The 17,364-nt window shown below is 41.1% G+C and overlaps 1 protein-coding gene across 2 annotated transcripts in view; it reads left to right on the top strand.

The window, feature by feature from the left end:
* The window catches only part of TMTC3 (transmembrane O-mannosyltransferase targeting cadherins 3), a 51,424-nt gene that overhangs the window by 794 nt on the left and 33,266 nt on the right, over positions 1-17,364 (top strand). The window contains exons 2-4 of one of the 2 annotated variants that reach the window (XM_054027649.1): positions 10,230-10,368; positions 11,960-12,176; positions 14,543-14,761. In XM_054027649.1, coding sequence (XP_053883624.1) covers positions 11,988-12,176; positions 14,543-14,761 — 408 coding nt within the window. In that variant the 5' untranslated portion in view covers positions 10,230-10,368; positions 11,960-11,987. The remainder of the gene's footprint in view (positions 1-10,229; positions 10,369-11,959; positions 12,177-14,542; positions 14,762-17,364) is intronic. The other variant, XM_054027656.1, reaches the window with a different exon arrangement.

The following is a 17,364-nucleotide window of genomic DNA, read 5'->3' on the forward strand; positions in this document are numbered from 1 at the left end:
GCATACATGCCTCATCCTGATTGTAACCCCTCTCATCCTTGAGGGAGTGTTCAAATTCTAATATAGTTTCCTCAGAGGTCACTTTCACTTTTTTCTAGGCGTGGAGTTGCAGGTAACCAATCCCAATGTAAACAAAAGCAATGCTTAGGCCATGTCTACAGTACAGCAGCTATGGCAGCACAGCTACAGCACTGCATTGGCCTGGGACGGCGAACCGCAGCCAGTGGGAGCCGCAATCGGCCAAACCTGCGGACGCGGCTGGTAAACAAGCCGGCCTGGACCGCCAGGGGCTTTCCCCGCACAAGCAGCGGCCCGACTTTGAGAAGCACTGCAGTAGAGTAGACGTTTCGTATATCAACGGGAAGGATTTGTCCATCAGTGGAGTTAATCCATCTCTCAGGGAGGTGGTACTTAGGTTGTCTACTTAGGTTGACCTTAGAAAAAATGTAGAAAAATTCTTAATGACATTGCAAAGGGTGCGCAATTTTTCACAAACCTGAGGGATATAGCTATGTAGATCTAATTTATGGTGTATACTAGGTCTTATTTAGTGGGGTGGGGACAGGAAGGAATATACAGAAATCCAGAGAAGAGTGTAACAAACTTCACTGTGACTTAACCAAGCTAAGTGAGTTGGCATCATGATGGCAAATGACATTGTATGTAGGTAAATGCAAAATAATGCATACTGAAAAGAAATATTAAACTGTTCGTATGCCCAAGAGCAGTGGTCCCCAACGTGGTGCCTGTGGGCGCCATGGCATTTATGTGCACCACCTAGTACACAGCAGGGGAGAGAAGCTGCGGCTCTGCGCCTGCCGGGGACAGAGAACTCCGGGTCTGCAGGCTGTGGGCGCCAGTGTTCTCGGGCCCAGGCAGGCGTAGTGCCGAGGCTTAAGCCGGAGAGGAGCCGCGGCCCCGCGCCTGCCGGGGACAAAGAACTCCAGAGCTGCAGGCTGTGGGCGTTGGTGTTCTCGGTCCAAGGCAGGCGCGGTGCCAAGGCTTAAGCCGGAGAGAAGCCGCAGCCCCGCGCCTGCTGGGGATAGAGAACTCCGGGGTGAGGGGCTCCCGGAGTGTGTGAGGAGCCGGGGAGGGAGGGAAGCGGGGCCTGGGATGCAGGGAGGGAGGGAGGAGGAGGGGTCCTCCTGCCGCCACTACTGCTGTTCTGAATCTCCCCAGGGCGGCACGGCATTTCCCTGCCCAAGTGGGCTGTGCAGGGCGCCCACTGGGCTGGGCAGGGGGCGCAGATCCCGGCTCGCGCGCTGATGGGACGAGTGGCTGGGCAGCTCGAGCTGCCAGGGAGCTGCCCCCTCCTCCTCCTGCACCCAGCCTGCTGCGCACCTCCCTCGCCTGAGCCCTGTGCTGCTTGCCCCGGGCCCCCACAGTGCCAGGGGTGGAGAGAGGCAGAGCCCGGCTCCGAGCAGGGCAGCGGGGGATACTGCCCCGCCGTGGGAACCTCGCGGCTCGGGCACCTGGGGGTCAGTGTCCGTCCTCTCAGCTCTGCCTGCACAGGGCTGGGGAAGCAGCTGTCAGCGCCTGCCCCTCTCAGCCCTTGCACCCCCATCCTGCTCACTGCCTCTTCACTTGTACCTCCCCCCATCACTCCTTCACCGAACCCCTTCCCCTTGTACTCTCCCTTCACCCGCACCTCTCCCCTTGTACCCTCCCCCAGCCCTCTCCTCCCACACCTCCTCTTCCCGTGCACCTCTTCTCCCGCAACCCTCCTGATACCCCCTCTCCTCCTCCATGAGTACATCACACCCCACTCCTCTGCCAGTGTAGAGCCCCCAAGCACCCCCACACCCGCTCCTCTGCCTGAACCCTCTTTACTACATCCCCATCCCTTTCTAGGTACAAGGTTTGAGGGTTAGTCCCTATGCCTTCCATGTGCATTTGGGTGCGGGTGGGGGAGGGCAGCCAAAAAATTTTTTGCTTGGGTGGCAAAAACCTAGAACCGGCCTTGCCCCGGCAGGTGCAGGGCCCGCCTAGTGCCCAGCAGGGGAGAGAAGCCGGGTCCCCTCGCCTGCTGGGGACAGAGTACTCCGGGGTTGCGGGCGCAGTTCTCTGTCTTCGCGGCTTCTCTCTGGATTCATACATTATGTAATATTAAATATGATGTTTTTTGTATTATTTAATGTACAAATACAAAATAAGCCTTGAAAAATTGTTGGTGCCCGCCACACTCTTCTGAAAACATGAATGTGCTACTGGCCACAAAAAGGTTGGGGACCACTGCCCTAAAGCAGTGGTTCTCAAACTAGGGCCGCTACTTGTTCAGGGAAAGGCCCTGGTGGGCTGGGCCGGTTTGTTTACCTGCCGCATCTGCAGGTTCAGCCGATCCAGACCAATGGGGGCTGCAGGAAGCGGTGCTGGCCGCCCTTCCTGCAGCCCCCATTGGCCTGGAGCGGCGAACCGCGGCCAGTGGGAGCCGCGATTGGCCGAACCTGCGGACGCGGCAGGTAAACAAATTGGCCCGGCCCACCAGGGGCTATCCCTGAACAAGCATCAGCCCTAGTTTGAGAACCACTGCCCTAGAGGGTTCTGAGTCAACTATCTACTCCTGTGGGAATTCTGTGCCAAAAAATTAAAAATTCTGCAACCGAAATTAAAAATTCTCTACGCCAGCCGAACTATAAACCAGACTTTCTATGAAGATTAGAAATGCTGGTTTATAGAGCTTTCTAGTTGGTACGGGGACAGATAACATAGATTTTATTGTATAAGGAACAGAATGGAGAATCTTACAGCAAATATCCCATAAATCTAGATGTTGCCTCATCTAGTAAACTGCAGTACTGGTCCTCCAGTTTCAAAAAGAATATTGCAGATTGAGGGAGGGTTTGGAGAAAGGCAAATAAACTATCAGAAAGATGGAAAAACTTTTATGAGAGATTGAAAAGACTAGGAGTGATTACCTGAGAAAGGAGCTAAACAAGAAGGAATAGGATAAAGTATACAAAATAATGAATGGTACAGAGAAGGTGGACTGGAAGCTTCTGTTCTACATGTCTCATCATACAATGAAAAGTGGGACAGTCAGTGAAATTAAAAACACCAAATTTAAAACCAATAAACACAACATATAATTAAACTTTTGGAACTTGTAGCCACAGGCTGTTGTTGAAACCAAAGGCTTAGAAGAGCTCTGTTTCTTTTGGAAAGAATTAAAGTTAGTAACTGTTTGTTATTAATGTTTTCATTTGAGAGCTTCTGAAAGAAATCAACGAAATTGGAATATATCTGAACCCTCAGAAATATTGAGTAGATGTAAATTATATATGTAATATTTTTCAGGAGTTAGAACTCTAGCACAAAAACTTGCTACAGGTTACTTAACAGTCCTAGTATCTGAGGAATTTTAATGGAGACCTATTCTTGTCAGGTTCCCACGCAGTTTTGAAAAACACTAAGTGGCTCAAACTGGTATTCACCTATGTAAAAGTGTGTGTGGTGCTGGACCATGAACTGTTCTTAATGCATTTCTTCTGTGCTGGAATTACTTTACCATCTTTACACAGAACTTGAAAAGGTTTATTAGAGTAGTAAAGTATTCTGGGAATAATATAAAAGACACACTATACAAGACTTATACACTGTATACAAGACTTACACAATGTAAATGTATTTCCCTTCTACCATTTGCATATGGAATAACCAAAGGTGTAAAATAGTAAATGTGTGAAAAAGTAGTAAATGCTACACAACCAGCAGAAGAGGAATATTCAGTCCACTCCCAGTTGTATAAAATTGGTTCTCAATTAATTAAGTCTGTCTGATCAATATAAGCCCAATTCTTTTTTTTTTCCTGCAAGATTCCATAGTAGGAATGATGTTGCAGAAAGCTTGCTTACCACAGGATTGCTAATTATGAAATCATGAATAGGTGTACCATACTTTGAATTACAATAGCATTTCTGTCTAAACAGGAATTTTCTAACTTCTCCACAAAGGTAGTCAGATCATCTTGAAAACTGACATGCAAATTTATGGTTTAAATTTAGGGCTGTTTGGTCTAGGGGTTCCTGGTTACTCACAAAAGTCCTACTCCTTATTCCCCTTATGGCCTTTTTTTCTAAATTCAATTTTCTTAACCATTTTTGTTGGGGGGAGGGGCATATCTGTGGGCAACACCCAAAGGAACATCGTTGTTCTAGCATAAAATGCCAGCACGGTACATGGAGGGCATTGAGAACCCTTGCACACAAAATACCCACTAGTTTAGGGTGAAAGCCAGGAGACCGTGAATTAAAGTCTTATGTTTAACTGGCAATATTTATTTGCCTCTCATGATTCTTATTATTGGTTAATACCCCATATTCTCTGCTTAGGATAGACATCTGTCATATCCCCACCTGTCTTACCAGTAGGATAACTGAGATTGTGTCAGCTTTCTGTGGATAGTACAGGTAATAGACCTAGGTCCTTAAAGTACAAGACTCAAGTCTTCATTCAGCCACCCTGGCTTTTGAAATGACGGTATCAAATGTCAGTGCTTACCTAGTCTGCCAGTAACAACTGCCCTAATGACTAGATCAGCGATTCTCAAATTGTGGGTCATGACCCCATTTTAATGGGGTCACCAGGGCTGGCTGCTTTGGCCTCCCAGCCTGGGGCATTGGGGCTTTGGCTCTTTCTCACCTACCTCCGCTCTGGGTGATGGGGCTTGGGCGGGCTCAGGCTTTGGTCCCGCCCCTCCTGGGGTCCTGTGGTAATGTTTCTTGTCAGAAGGCGGTCACAGTGCAATGAAGTTTGAGGACTCCTGCACTAGACTACAATTCCTTTACCGAACTAGGAATAGAATTCGGGGATCCTGATTCCCAACATTCTAATGATGTCTTGCAAAAAGTTTTGCAATGTATTTGGAAGATGTGTTAGCTCCAGGGGCAGAAGACTGTGGTGTAGATTTGAAGGTCCCTAATGCTGAATTCAGAGTAGCAGCCGTGTTAGTCTGTATCGCAAAAACAACAGGAGTACTCGTGGCACCTTAGAGACTAACAAATTTATTAGATCATAAGCTTTCGTGGACTACAGCCCACTTCTTCGGATGCATATAGAATGGAATAAATATTGAGGAAATATATATACACATACACATTCAGAGAGCATGAACAGGTGGGAGTTGTCTTACCAACCCTGAGAGGCCAATTAAGTAAGAGGAAAAAAAACTTTTGAAGTGATAATCAAGCTAGCCCAGTACAGACTGTCTGATAAGAAGTGTGAGAATACTTACAAGGGGAGATAGATTCAATGTTTGTAATGGCTCAGCCATTCCCAGTCCTTATTCAATCCTGAGTTGATTGTGTCTAGTTTGCATATCAATTCCAGCTCAGCAGTCTCTCGTTGGAGTCTGTTTTTGAAGTTTTTCTGTTGTAAGATAGCCACCTGCAGGTCTGTCATTGAATGGCCAGACAGGTTAAAGTGTTCTCCCACTGGTTTTTGAGTATTATGATTCCTGATGTCAGATTTGTGTCCATTAATTCTTTTGCGTAGAGACTGTCCGGTTTGGCCAATGTACATGGCAGAGGGACATTGCTGGCACATGATGGCATATATCACATTGGTAGATGTGCAAGTGAACGAGCCCCTGATGGTATGGCTGATGTGATTAGGTCCTATGATGATGTCACTTGAATAAATATGTGGACAGAGTTGGCATCGGGCTTTGTTACAAGGATAGGTTCCTGGGTCAGTGTTTTTGTTCAGTGATGTGTGGTTGCTGGTGAGTATTTGCTTTAGGTTGGGGGGTTGTCTGTAAGCGAGGACAGGTCTGTCTCCCAAGATCTGTGAGAATAAAGGATCATCTTTCAGGATAGGTTGTAGATCTCTGATGATGCGCTGGAGAGGTTTTAGTTGGGGGCTGAAGGTGACAGCTAGTGGTGTTCAGAACACAGAGCTTATGCTCTAATAAATTTGTTAGTCTCTAAGGTGCCACAAGTACTCCTGTTCCTAATGCTGAAGTGAGTCAGTATAATTCAACGTATTGGAATTTCTGTCTTGCCCATTTAAAGTTGCAGCCAGTTTTCAGTTTATAAATCTTCACATGCTTTCCTTAATTCACCAAAAAGTCAAATGGTTTTGGCCTCACAAAGGTAGGCTTTGGCCTGACAAAGGTTTCACAAGGTAACTTCTCACAGAGCCAGAAACATAATCCATGTTCTTCAGATAGCAGAACGTACTCATCCACTAAGGGTACGTTGACACGTACCTCCTTCTCTTACATAGCAAAAAACAAGCATGCAAAGTCACTCCCAGCTGAATACATGAATGCTATGCTCAGCCATCTATGAATAGGTACAGGGCGACATATCCCTTGGTCCCAGCCTCATATCCCTTGGTTCCAGCCTTGACCCCCAGAAATGTGCATCTTGTACTGTTCAGTAGCCGACTGGATGGTACAAGCTCATATTTAGTCCATCATTCTGACAATGGGTAATCAATATTCACCTGCACTGTTGACCTGAACAGAGATGACTTTTTTGTTTTTGTTTACACTGTCACCTACTAACAAATGGTTGCTTCAGCAATTAATAGTTTTCTAAAACCTGTAGTCAGTCCTTTGTTGTCTCTGAGGAGCTAGTCTGTGGGTGTTCCTCAGAATTACAATATCTCTCAGCAACAACATATAATAAAATCCCATGGCTTTACACACACTTACATTTTAACAGAACAATGATTTTCAGCAGATTGAGTTTTCAAATGATGCCTCACAAGGCATACGTTGTACAAAATATATCATAATCATATAAACGTTGTATATATGAGGTACTGGGTTTTACATGGGATACACGATGTCACATCTTGGTGTAACATTTTAAAATTTCAAATAATTGGGATCTTTCTTTAAGCGATACCATTTGTTAGCTCTCTCTAGCAGTGGCTGTTTCACCATTGTTGAGGATGACCCTTGAGTCGAACTCAGCAATGTCTAATGTTGACTGAGAAGAGGTGATATCCCAGCCAAAGAGTGAACCCATTCTGATGATAGAGATATCAGAACCCCCTGTCTGCTTAGCTTGTTCACTTCATGTAGTTGCAGGGTGTTTTTTTTCTTAATTTTAAATAATAGTGAATTCACTTAAAAAAAAAAAAACCTTAAGATTATTGCAGAAAACAGAGCCTTTTTGTAATAAAAAATATGCCTTCTGGAATGTGGGGTGTCAAACTCCAAACTTATGTTAGAAAACTATACGATGCTCAGTTAAGGTTTTCCTAAGTACTACTGAAAAGTATTACTACAAGAAAAAAAAAAAAGGGGAGCGTGGGCGGGAATTGATTTGTTCAGTAGTTAGAGTTCCACTGTGTGTGAAATAGCTTTACTCCCATTAGGATGACAGTAGGAAGTAGGACATAGCAGTACTTTGTGCATTCCTTAAAAAAATGTCATTTCCTTCTTGTCCAACACAACTCCAGATTACTCTTTATTCATGCACTCCTACTGACCTCACTGTGCTCTGTAGAGCAGTGCTTCTCAAAGCCGGTCCGCTGCTTGTGCAGGGAAAGCCCCTGGCGGTCCGGGCCGGTTTGTTTACTTGCCGCGTCTGCAGGTTCGGCTGATCGCGGGTCCTACTGGCTGCAGTTCACCATCCCAGGCCAGTGGGGGCTGAAGGGCAACCAGCCCGCAACATTTCCCGCAGCCCCCATTGGCCTGAGACACGAACTGCGGCCAGTGGGAGCCGCGATCAGCCAAACCTGTGGATCCAGCAGGTAAACAAACTGGCCCAGACTGCAAGGGGCTTTCCCTGAACAAGTGGTGGACCTGCTTTGAGAAGCACTGCTTTAGAGCACTGTTGATTTAAGGAATTACTCGCAGCTGCTTTGGCAGAGGTCACCATAAACAGACAAGCTTAAGTATGGGTAAGGTGCTATGGCCTTCCTGAGGGACTCCTGTAGGGAGTAGTGGGCTGGCAGAGTTAATGTTGTATGTGAACCAACTCCTTAGCTGTGCATTTCCTGTTTTTTTGTTTTTTAAAATTCAGTGACTTATTCTCTTTTTTAATTACAAAGGTATTTTTAAATTTGAGGAGAGGATCCCTGAAATAGTTGAATTGCTCTATTACTCTACACTTGGAGTACTGAAAAAGTCTTCTGTGCTATTTGTAAAGAAAACCCTTTCCAACTCTCACTTTCTTGATTTCAGTTTCTTCTGACTGATACTTCTCATAGCTACCTGGGCTAATAGCACATCTTATACCTCCTGATCTCTTTAAATGCTTACCCCCTTAGGCCCTGGGCCCCCAGCCATCACCATTATTTATTTAGGAAAAAAGCTTTTAAGAGAACACAAATATTAAAACAATAAAACAGACTATGCACATGTCTAGTTTACCAGGTGCCTAACCATCAGTGACGCTTGCTTGGAGCGCTCAGGATTGTGAGTCACCTTGTTATGCTCCACCCCCCTTTTTGTCCTCTCCTTTGCCTCCAGAGAGAGAGAGAGAGTTGCTTGTGCTTAACTAAGTGTTAGCTCCTTGACACCACCAATCTGTTAGCCACCCAAATAATCTCCTTAGGGTTCTGCCAAACCTTACATTACCTTGCGGATGACCAATAGATATACCTCCTGAGTCCTTTTGAAGTGTTCCCCTGTAGCGTCCAGCTCTTAACCACTGAACACTCACAGAAATTACCAGGTAAGCTGTTCTCAAAGGAATAGTGCATATACCAGTTTGGTTCAACGGAGGATCAGCTGCAATATAACATCACAGTACTAAGATATATTTATAGTGAAAACAATCATAAGTTTATTTTCAATGGCTAAGGTTTAAGAGATAGTGAACAAAGATAATGATGGAAACGTAAATGATTACAGATAAAACCAAAAGTACCACACTTCCTAGAGTCTACACGTAACTTTAGACAAGGATTTTAGCCCATTAAAGTTGTTTATCGTACCTAAAGCAAACTCCCATCGTTTCCAAACTCCCAGTGTTTCCAACCAGCATGGCTGGGATCCTCCTTTCATGAATGCAAAAATTGTACTTTTTGTTTCCACGGTGAAAGATAACAAAATGTCTCTTCACATTCTTTTTGTATTCCCGAAGGTCATTGTTTTGTCCCTAGAGTCAGGCCTGTGGTTTATTCCCTATTGTGCAGGCTCCATGTTGCCTTCATATTCTCATGTTGATATCATATGCAAGCAGTCTTCATTGTATTGGCTGATGATACTTATTTTACATGTGAATATACATCCCTTGTCTGGCCAAAACCTGTTTGTCAACCCTGCCTGGGATACAGGCTCTAACAATATTTTTCAGTATGTATAAACAGCTCCTTAAATATCAATTGAATGTACATCTTGCAATGATTATGAGGACCAGTATAACATGAGCTTTTATTAGAGACCACACAAGACTTTTTTTGCATAAATACAATGAAAGCAATGTGTTAGGTGTAATGAGTTTATCAGGCCTGAAAGGAGTTGCTGCTAGAGAAGAGTGGACCCTTTGCCAGTTGGCACTGAGGTATTCATAGTGTCACACCATGTTTCACATTGGGATCGTGGTAGGTCTCTGCTTCCTATAGACTCCCCAAGACCCCTAGGGGCTGGCTGGCATTGTCTGTACTCTAATTCACAAACCATTTTTTTTTCTCCAGCTTCATCTGCTTAGTCCTTGGATAAACACTCCCTTTCCATAAGGGCAAGTCTTCCCTGGCAGCACTTTAATGTGCCTTGTGTAGTCACGGCATAGCACTGGGAGAGAGCTCTCCCCACACTCTAAAAAAAACACCTCCATGAGGGGCATAGCTACCAGTGCTGGGAGAACTGTCTACACTGGCACTTTACAGCGCTGAAACGTGCAGTGCTCAGGGGGGTGTTTTTTCACACCCCTGAGCGAGACACTTGCAGCACTGTAAAGTGCCAGTGTAGACAATCCCTAAGAGCAGGTCACTTTTTAACTGTTTATTGCTCTTTGATCTGTTAGGTCCCAGCCTCAGCAGGGCCTGTAATTGCCTTCTTGTTTGTTCTTCCCTACAGCCCCCTGCTAATTTAGAACAATCTATTCATACAGGAAAGTCTTATAACCCAGTATGCAGTAACTTCACCTCACTGACCAGGTCATATCAATGTTAGTAAAATAATTACTTCACAGTATTCTTAGATTAGTGCATAGCAATTTATTGACTGTTTCTAGTGCTTGATGAGTTTACCAGACAACTGTGGAAGATGAAATTGAAAGAGGGGGTTCAGTTTTAGTATTTTCCCTAAATATCATTTTTCATCTTTATAGAAAATCCCCATAAGCATGCAATAAGTGTGATCAGGAGTAATGCCAACATAGTTTGCATAATTAGAAAAAAATATATTAAGTTCACCTCTTCATGAACTTGCTACTGAGAATGCAGATAAACAAAGTGTCCGCTTCAACAGTAAGTTAAACTTTTTATTATTACAAATCATTACTTTCTTCACTTGCAGTTGAGCGTCCAAGGTACTTAACTGAAGCACTTACGTTTTATATAAAATGTTTCCTGTATATTCCAGAAGGTTGGGTTTATAGGATTAGTTTTCTATTTAGTAGCTGCTTTGCACAAACAAAATTATATTAAAAATGCAGTTTTAAAATTCTACAAAAACATTAACCATACAGTCTATGCCATTAAGGTAGGCAAGTGCCCTCTTATTTGTGATTAGGATTTGAGAGCACTAGAGTTTTACGGTTCTGTTATTTATACTAGAGCTGTCAAATGATTTTAAAAAATCACAATTAATCATGAGATTAAAAAACTCATGATTAATCCGAGTTTGAATCATGCTGTTAAACAATACTAGAATACCAATTTAAATTTATTATATGTATTTTGGATGTTTTTTACATTTTCAAATATGTTGATTTCAATTACAACACAGTTCAAAGTGTACAGTGCTCACTATCTTATTTTTATTACAGATATTTACACTGTAAATAAGATAAACAAAAGAAATAGTATTTTTCAATTCACCTCATACAAGTACTGTTGTGCAATCTCTTTATTATGAAAGTGCAACTTACAAATGTAAAATTATTTTTTTACGTAACTGCACTCAAAAACAAAACAGTGTAAAACTTTAGAGCCTACAAGTCGAAGCATGAAGGGGCAAATGAATGTTTAGCATACCTGGCACATAAATACCTTGCAATGCTGGCTACAACAGTGCCATGTGAATGCCTGTTCTCACTTTCAGGTGACGTAAATAAAAAGCGGGCAGCATTATCTCCGGGAAATGTAAATAAACTTGATTGTCTTAGCAATTGGCTGAACAAGAAGTAGAACTGAGTGGACTTGTCTGAGGTGAATTGAAAAATACCATTTATTTCGTTTGTTTTTACAGTGCAAATATTTGTAATAAAAATAATATAAAGTGAGCACTGTACACTTTGCATTCTGTGTTGTAATTGAAATCAATATATTTGAAAATGTAGAAAAACATCCAAAATATTGATAATAAATTTAAATTAGTATTCTCTTATTGTTTAACAGTGCAACTAATACTGTGATTAATCATGACTTTTTTAATTTAATTTGTTTTGCATTAATTATATGCATGAATTGTGATTAATTGATAGCCCCAATCTATCCCATTCATAGAGCAGTGCTCTGACTACAAGTGTCTCTGGCAGCAAGGCTTATGGTATGTGATAGCCACTTTTGATTTTTTTTTGTAAATTGAAATAAGTAAATGAAACACAGCAGAAGAGAGGTTTGTTTGGATGTAAGCCTTCATTAAGGGGAGAAAGTTTAGTCACAACATTTTTCTTAATATTAGGTTTTGTAAAATTTGTTTTGAAAACCTCAGTTTTAAGCTTAAATTTATTACTGTGACCTCGTGTGTATAAATTTAGCTTTGAATGAAGTTAGTTTTGTAGTGTTTATACCTTTTTAATATGGATTGTTCTAAAGCTATTCAACAGCTGATGTTGAAATAAACTAAAATTGAAATCAATAAAATCTGTGTTCATGAAACTGTCAATTTTTCTAGATTTAATCCATGAAAGCTTGCAGAGAAGATGGCTGATGTTAGCCTGAAGGAAATAGCACTGATAGTAGGTGTGGTGGCAGCCTGTTACTGGAACAGTCTCTTCTGTGGCTTCGTTTTTGATGATGTTTCAGCAATTCTGGACAATAAAGACTTGCATCCTTCTACTCCTTTAAAAAATCTGTTTCAGAATGACTTCTGGGGGACTCCGATGTCTGAGGTAAATTGGCCATAAGATATATTTAGTCTCAGAAATATTGAAGAACGTACAAAGTTCCACTTCTTATGTTCTCCTTTATCATTTCATTTTTGCAGAATAGTTTGATACACCTTTACCTCGATATAATGCTGTCCTCGGGAGCCAAAAAATCTTACCGCCTTATAGGTGAAACCGTGTTATATTGAACTTGATTTGATCCATCAGTGTGTGCAGCCCTGCCCCCCAGAGCACTGCTTTACCGCGTTCTATCCGAATTTGTGTTATATCGAGGTAGAGGTGTAGTTGGTAAATAATACCAATTTCTAACCTGTGTTCCTGATTTATGTGTTTTATAAACTCGTTTGGTTAATCGACAGCCTCTTGTAACAAAATATAAACTAGGCCGGTATCACCTATAATGTTTTTGTCGGTCCAGTCTTATTTTTTATATTAGGACATGTAGTTTCAGAACACTATCCAAGAATTAAAAACAATAACAAAAAACCCTAATAGTAGACTATTCTATGGAAACTGGAAGAAAAGATGGTCTTGTAGTTCATGCAGTTGCCTAGTACTTGGGAGAGATGAGTTCCCAAACTTTACCTTGGGCAAATCACTTCATCTCCCTAGATGAAATCCTGGCAAAACTCCTTTTGACTTCATTGGGGCGAGGATTTCGTCATCTGTGCCTCACTTCCAAATATTTCCCAGTCTCACATAAGAAATTCATTAATGTTTTGGAGGCACTCATTACTAAAATGGAGGGAGAGGGGCATATAAGTACCTAGATACGCCTCTGTACACAGTCTGTTATATCCTCAGGTCTGATATTAGACATTCTGAGACCTTAGTAGAAATACAGAGATTAAATAAAATATGCATGCATATATTCACAGCTAAAATCCAACTGCTAAAAAGTAAATGGTCTCACGTATACAAAACTGCCAAGCTCTGTTTAATTGTAATGTAAACCTAACAGTTGAGTATTGAATTTTTTTCAGTTTGAGAGAAACCCAAAGAACTATTACAACACTTTAACCATTAAGAATGTGCTTTACTAGTAAACAAATCTATTCTGATACAGTCTCACTATTTTACAATTCATAAGGACTGTACCCTGAAATAAAACAAAATTTCAGATGCATCAAATGTTTACCTGTGTTAATTAGTCAGTCAATTAATTAGTTTCCCTATATTTGTTTTACAGATCACCCAACAATTTAAGAAATGTCAGTACAATCCATGTATTTCTTCATGAATATTAATTTATTTTTCTCAGTTTGATAACTTCCTAAGATTTAGTATCACAAGAATAAAATAAAATGCCATAAAAATAGTTTGGAAACACTTCCACATATTTTAAAATATCTTTTTATGGCTGTGATATTATATCATTTTAAGAAACAGTCCTCTGACTATATAGCCATGAAATAGGATTTGGGACTTTCTTACTAGCTTGCAGTGTCAGGATATAATACTGTAGATATATTTGTAATTTCTGGTGCCTATATTAATAGCAATTGAGGTACCTTTTCAAGGAAGAGTTACATTAATATCCTACTTATTGTGACTTCACAGTCTTATGTCAATTCACACTCATTTCATATCGAAGGAAAATTATCTTTATAATGACATGTGGCAACTCTACTAACTCCCAGTAATCTAGAAAGAGTTCTCACCAAACTGTACATTCAGAATATTTAAATTATAAGATTTATCAATTAAACAGATTAATAATCTTTGAGAAAACTATCCTAATTGTTTCATCTCAAATGCTTCTTATTTAAAAATGTGTGTATTTTTAAGACATGCCAGACTGGAATGGTATGATGATAATGGATGATAATGAGTAAAATACACATTTTATTTTCACTTTTCTGGTTAAACCAGCTTTGAGTACACATTATATAATTCAGAAGTATGCTCATGAAGGCCAAAGAAGAACCTAGATAGATACAAACTTTGCTCATATATCAAACTAATACATGTATTAAAAATAGTTGAATTTTAATTTTATGTTTTTGGCCATTTTTATGAGTGCTTTATCTAGTAGAGCACCAGCTATGGTAAGTAGTGGATCAGACAGTATACTTGAAAAATGTACAATACCCACTTGGAAGCTGGGGAAATGATCTAAATTAACTCTTTACATTTTTACTATCCTCCTTAATTCTCCCTAGAATTTTAAATGGATGTCAATCTCTACTTTCTGCTCCTAATTGCTGCATAGTGCTACTCTGTGCTGTTAACCAACTGGTGTTTTCGTCTTCGGTAGATGCACTTCGGTAGTGGAAAAAATACGTGTGTGTAGTTTAAATTGCTTTGGGATTAAAGGCCCTGTATTAGTGTAAATTGATGATTATTATGGTTTATTTATTTCCCTGTAGGAGAGGAGTCATAAGTCATATCGACCGCTTACTGTCCTCACATTTCGTTTAAACTACCTCTTCAGTGAGTTAAATGCCGTTTCTTATCACCTCCTAAATGTGGTTTTTCATGCGGTGGTCTGCATAGTCTTCCTTAAGGTCTGTAAGCTTTTTCTGGACAACAGGAGCAGTGTAATTGCATCCTTGCTGTTTGCAGTGCACCCAATACACACTGAAGCGGTAGGTAAACCTGAGAAGGGCATTTTTCATTCATTTATTAAAATGTGTGGCTCAATTTAATTTTGTGTGTGTATGGTGTGTGTGTGTGAGTATATTGTAGCCTCTAAAAGTATTTATACTGCTGAAGTGTAAGAAAAAGTATCATAAAGTTAAACGCATTTTAACAGTGAGGATTTGATACGGCTTTTGCTATTGTACAAAAAAAGTTCCACAGTTTAAATCTATCCCAATTCAGATTTTGTGGCTTGTGTTAAATTACTTTTATGATCTCAATCCAATTCATAGTGAACAAGTAGCTGCATTGCAAAACTAATAATTCAACACAATTCAAAACAATTAGAAATAATTGACAATCATAGCACAAAAGTCAAGGATGATCCAGATCCTGTTTTGGTGTGTTGTTTGTGTTTAAACAAAGTTGTGGAAGCTTTTGCTGGAGCCAGTTAGCTTAGCTCACAGAATGAATGAATTTCTGGCTCTACCTAATAATTCATTTTACACTAAGTTCTACAAGAATTAGGTAGTGCTATGGTTACACTTTAAGTCCCTTCTGAAAGTGGTAATGGAGTTCCACTCCAATTACACCAGTTATCCTGACAACCTTTTTTCATTACTGTACAGCCATCCCAATAAGGCCTTTTTCCACAAGTTTGATGTGAAAATATCTGTATGTTTTATCTGGAACGTACACTAGAGCCCTTAGGAACATAGTGATTGTCATACTAGATCAAACTTGTGGTCCACCTAGGCCAGTGTCCTGTCTTTGACAGTGAGCAGTACTGGAAACTTGAGAAAGATGCAAGAATTTCCATAGTAGACAAGGTATACTCTGCCCAGACAGGATATTCTTCCTAACCTCTGATTGTTGAGGTTGGTAATGCCTGGAAGCATAAGGATTTATACCTCCTTTATTTGTGTTCTCTTGTGTAATCTGCAGATGTTATCAGAATAAATTTATTATCCTCTTTTTGCCTCCTACTGATCTCTTGGTTTCAGGGATATCTTGTGGCATGGAGTTTCACAGAGAATTTATACAACACATAAATAACATTTCCTCATTTCAGATTTGAATGATTGCTTTCGATTTCATTGGTTGATCTCTTGTTCTCTTATTATGATGATTTAATTTGGTGCATCTAGTGGAGTCACTTTACACTGTTAATTATTTTCTTATACCTCCATCATGTCTTCTTTTAATCATTATGGAAGTATTTTCCCTGCCACATTCATTGTCCATTATTGGACTACTTCTAGTTCTGACATTGAGTGTCTTGCAGATTCACTATCTGTCTTGTTTGACACCAAAACAATAAACTTCATTATTGCCAAGAATACCTTGTCTACAGGGCTTTTTGATTGTATTTTTACTGCTTCAGCCAACCAGTCTGGTAGCTTGGTAATGTCAAAACTCAATTCTTTTTGAAACGGAGCAGCTCTGGTTAGCTAGCATCAGATCTGTTTCTATCTCGGAGATTTGTAAAGCAGCTACATGGTATTTTCTGTACATATTTCCAAGTGTATCTTTGTATAGATTGGGTTTCCATCCAGGATGACATTGTTCACAAACCTGTTCCTCAGACACTCCTAATCCCAAGAATTGTATTTGTCTCAGGAATTCTCTTTAAGTTGCCCACTTTTGAAAATTTTCTGAATATCTCTTAGTCCTCCCCAAGTTTTTGCATTGTAAAGGAGTTATCTTTCATATACACCAAAAAGAGAAACTAGTCCTGTTTTTCACCTTTTAAGGCAGGGGTTCTCAAACTGGGGGTTGGGACCCTTCGGGGTCATGAGGTTATTACAGGGGGGGCATGAGCTGTCAGCCTCCACCCCAAACCTCGCTTTGCCTCCAGCATTTATAATAGTGTTAAATGTGTAAAAAAGTGTTTTTATTTTATAAGGGGGGTTGCACACAGATGCTTGCTATGTGAAAGGGATCACCAGTACAGTAACTCCTCACTTAACGTTGTAGTTATGTTTCGCTTAATGTCACATTTTTCAGGAATGGTGTTAAGCGAATCCAATTTCCCCATACGAATTAATGTAAATGAGGGGGTTGGGTTCCAGGGAAATTTTTTCATCAGACAAAAGACTATATACTTACATACGCACACAGTATAAGTTTTATATAAACAATTTAATACTGGTACACGATGATGATTGTGAAGCTTGGTTAAGGTGGAGGGATCAGAGGGTTGGATATTTCCCAGGGAATGCCTTACTGCTAAATGATGAACTAGCAGTTGGCTGAGCCCTCAGGGGTTAACTCTCACACTCTACAAGCAGCAGGAATGGAGGGAGGGGAGATAGCATCGCAGACAGAGACACACACCCTGTGTGTGAGAGAGAGAGAGATGTGCATTTCCCCTGACCCTACTCTTAAGTACACTGCCTTGTTAATTAGATCAGCTTGCTGAGACTGCAGCTGTTGCCAGCAAGCTCCCTCCATCCTGAGCCTTGTTGTGTGTCCCCCCCGCTCTATGGAAGATGGGGTAAGCAGGGTGCAGGACCTGACAGCCCCTCTTTTCCGCCCCCCCCCCCCCCCCCCGCACAGCAAGCAGGAGTCTCAGGGAGCAGCTCCAAGGCAGAGGGCAGGGCAGCACATG

This window comes from Malaclemys terrapin, chromosome 1 (assembly GCF_027887155.1).
Source record: "Malaclemys terrapin pileata isolate rMalTer1 chromosome 1, rMalTer1.hap1, whole genome shotgun sequence".
Taxonomy (NCBI): Eukaryota; Metazoa; Chordata; order Testudines; family Emydidae; genus Malaclemys; species Malaclemys terrapin.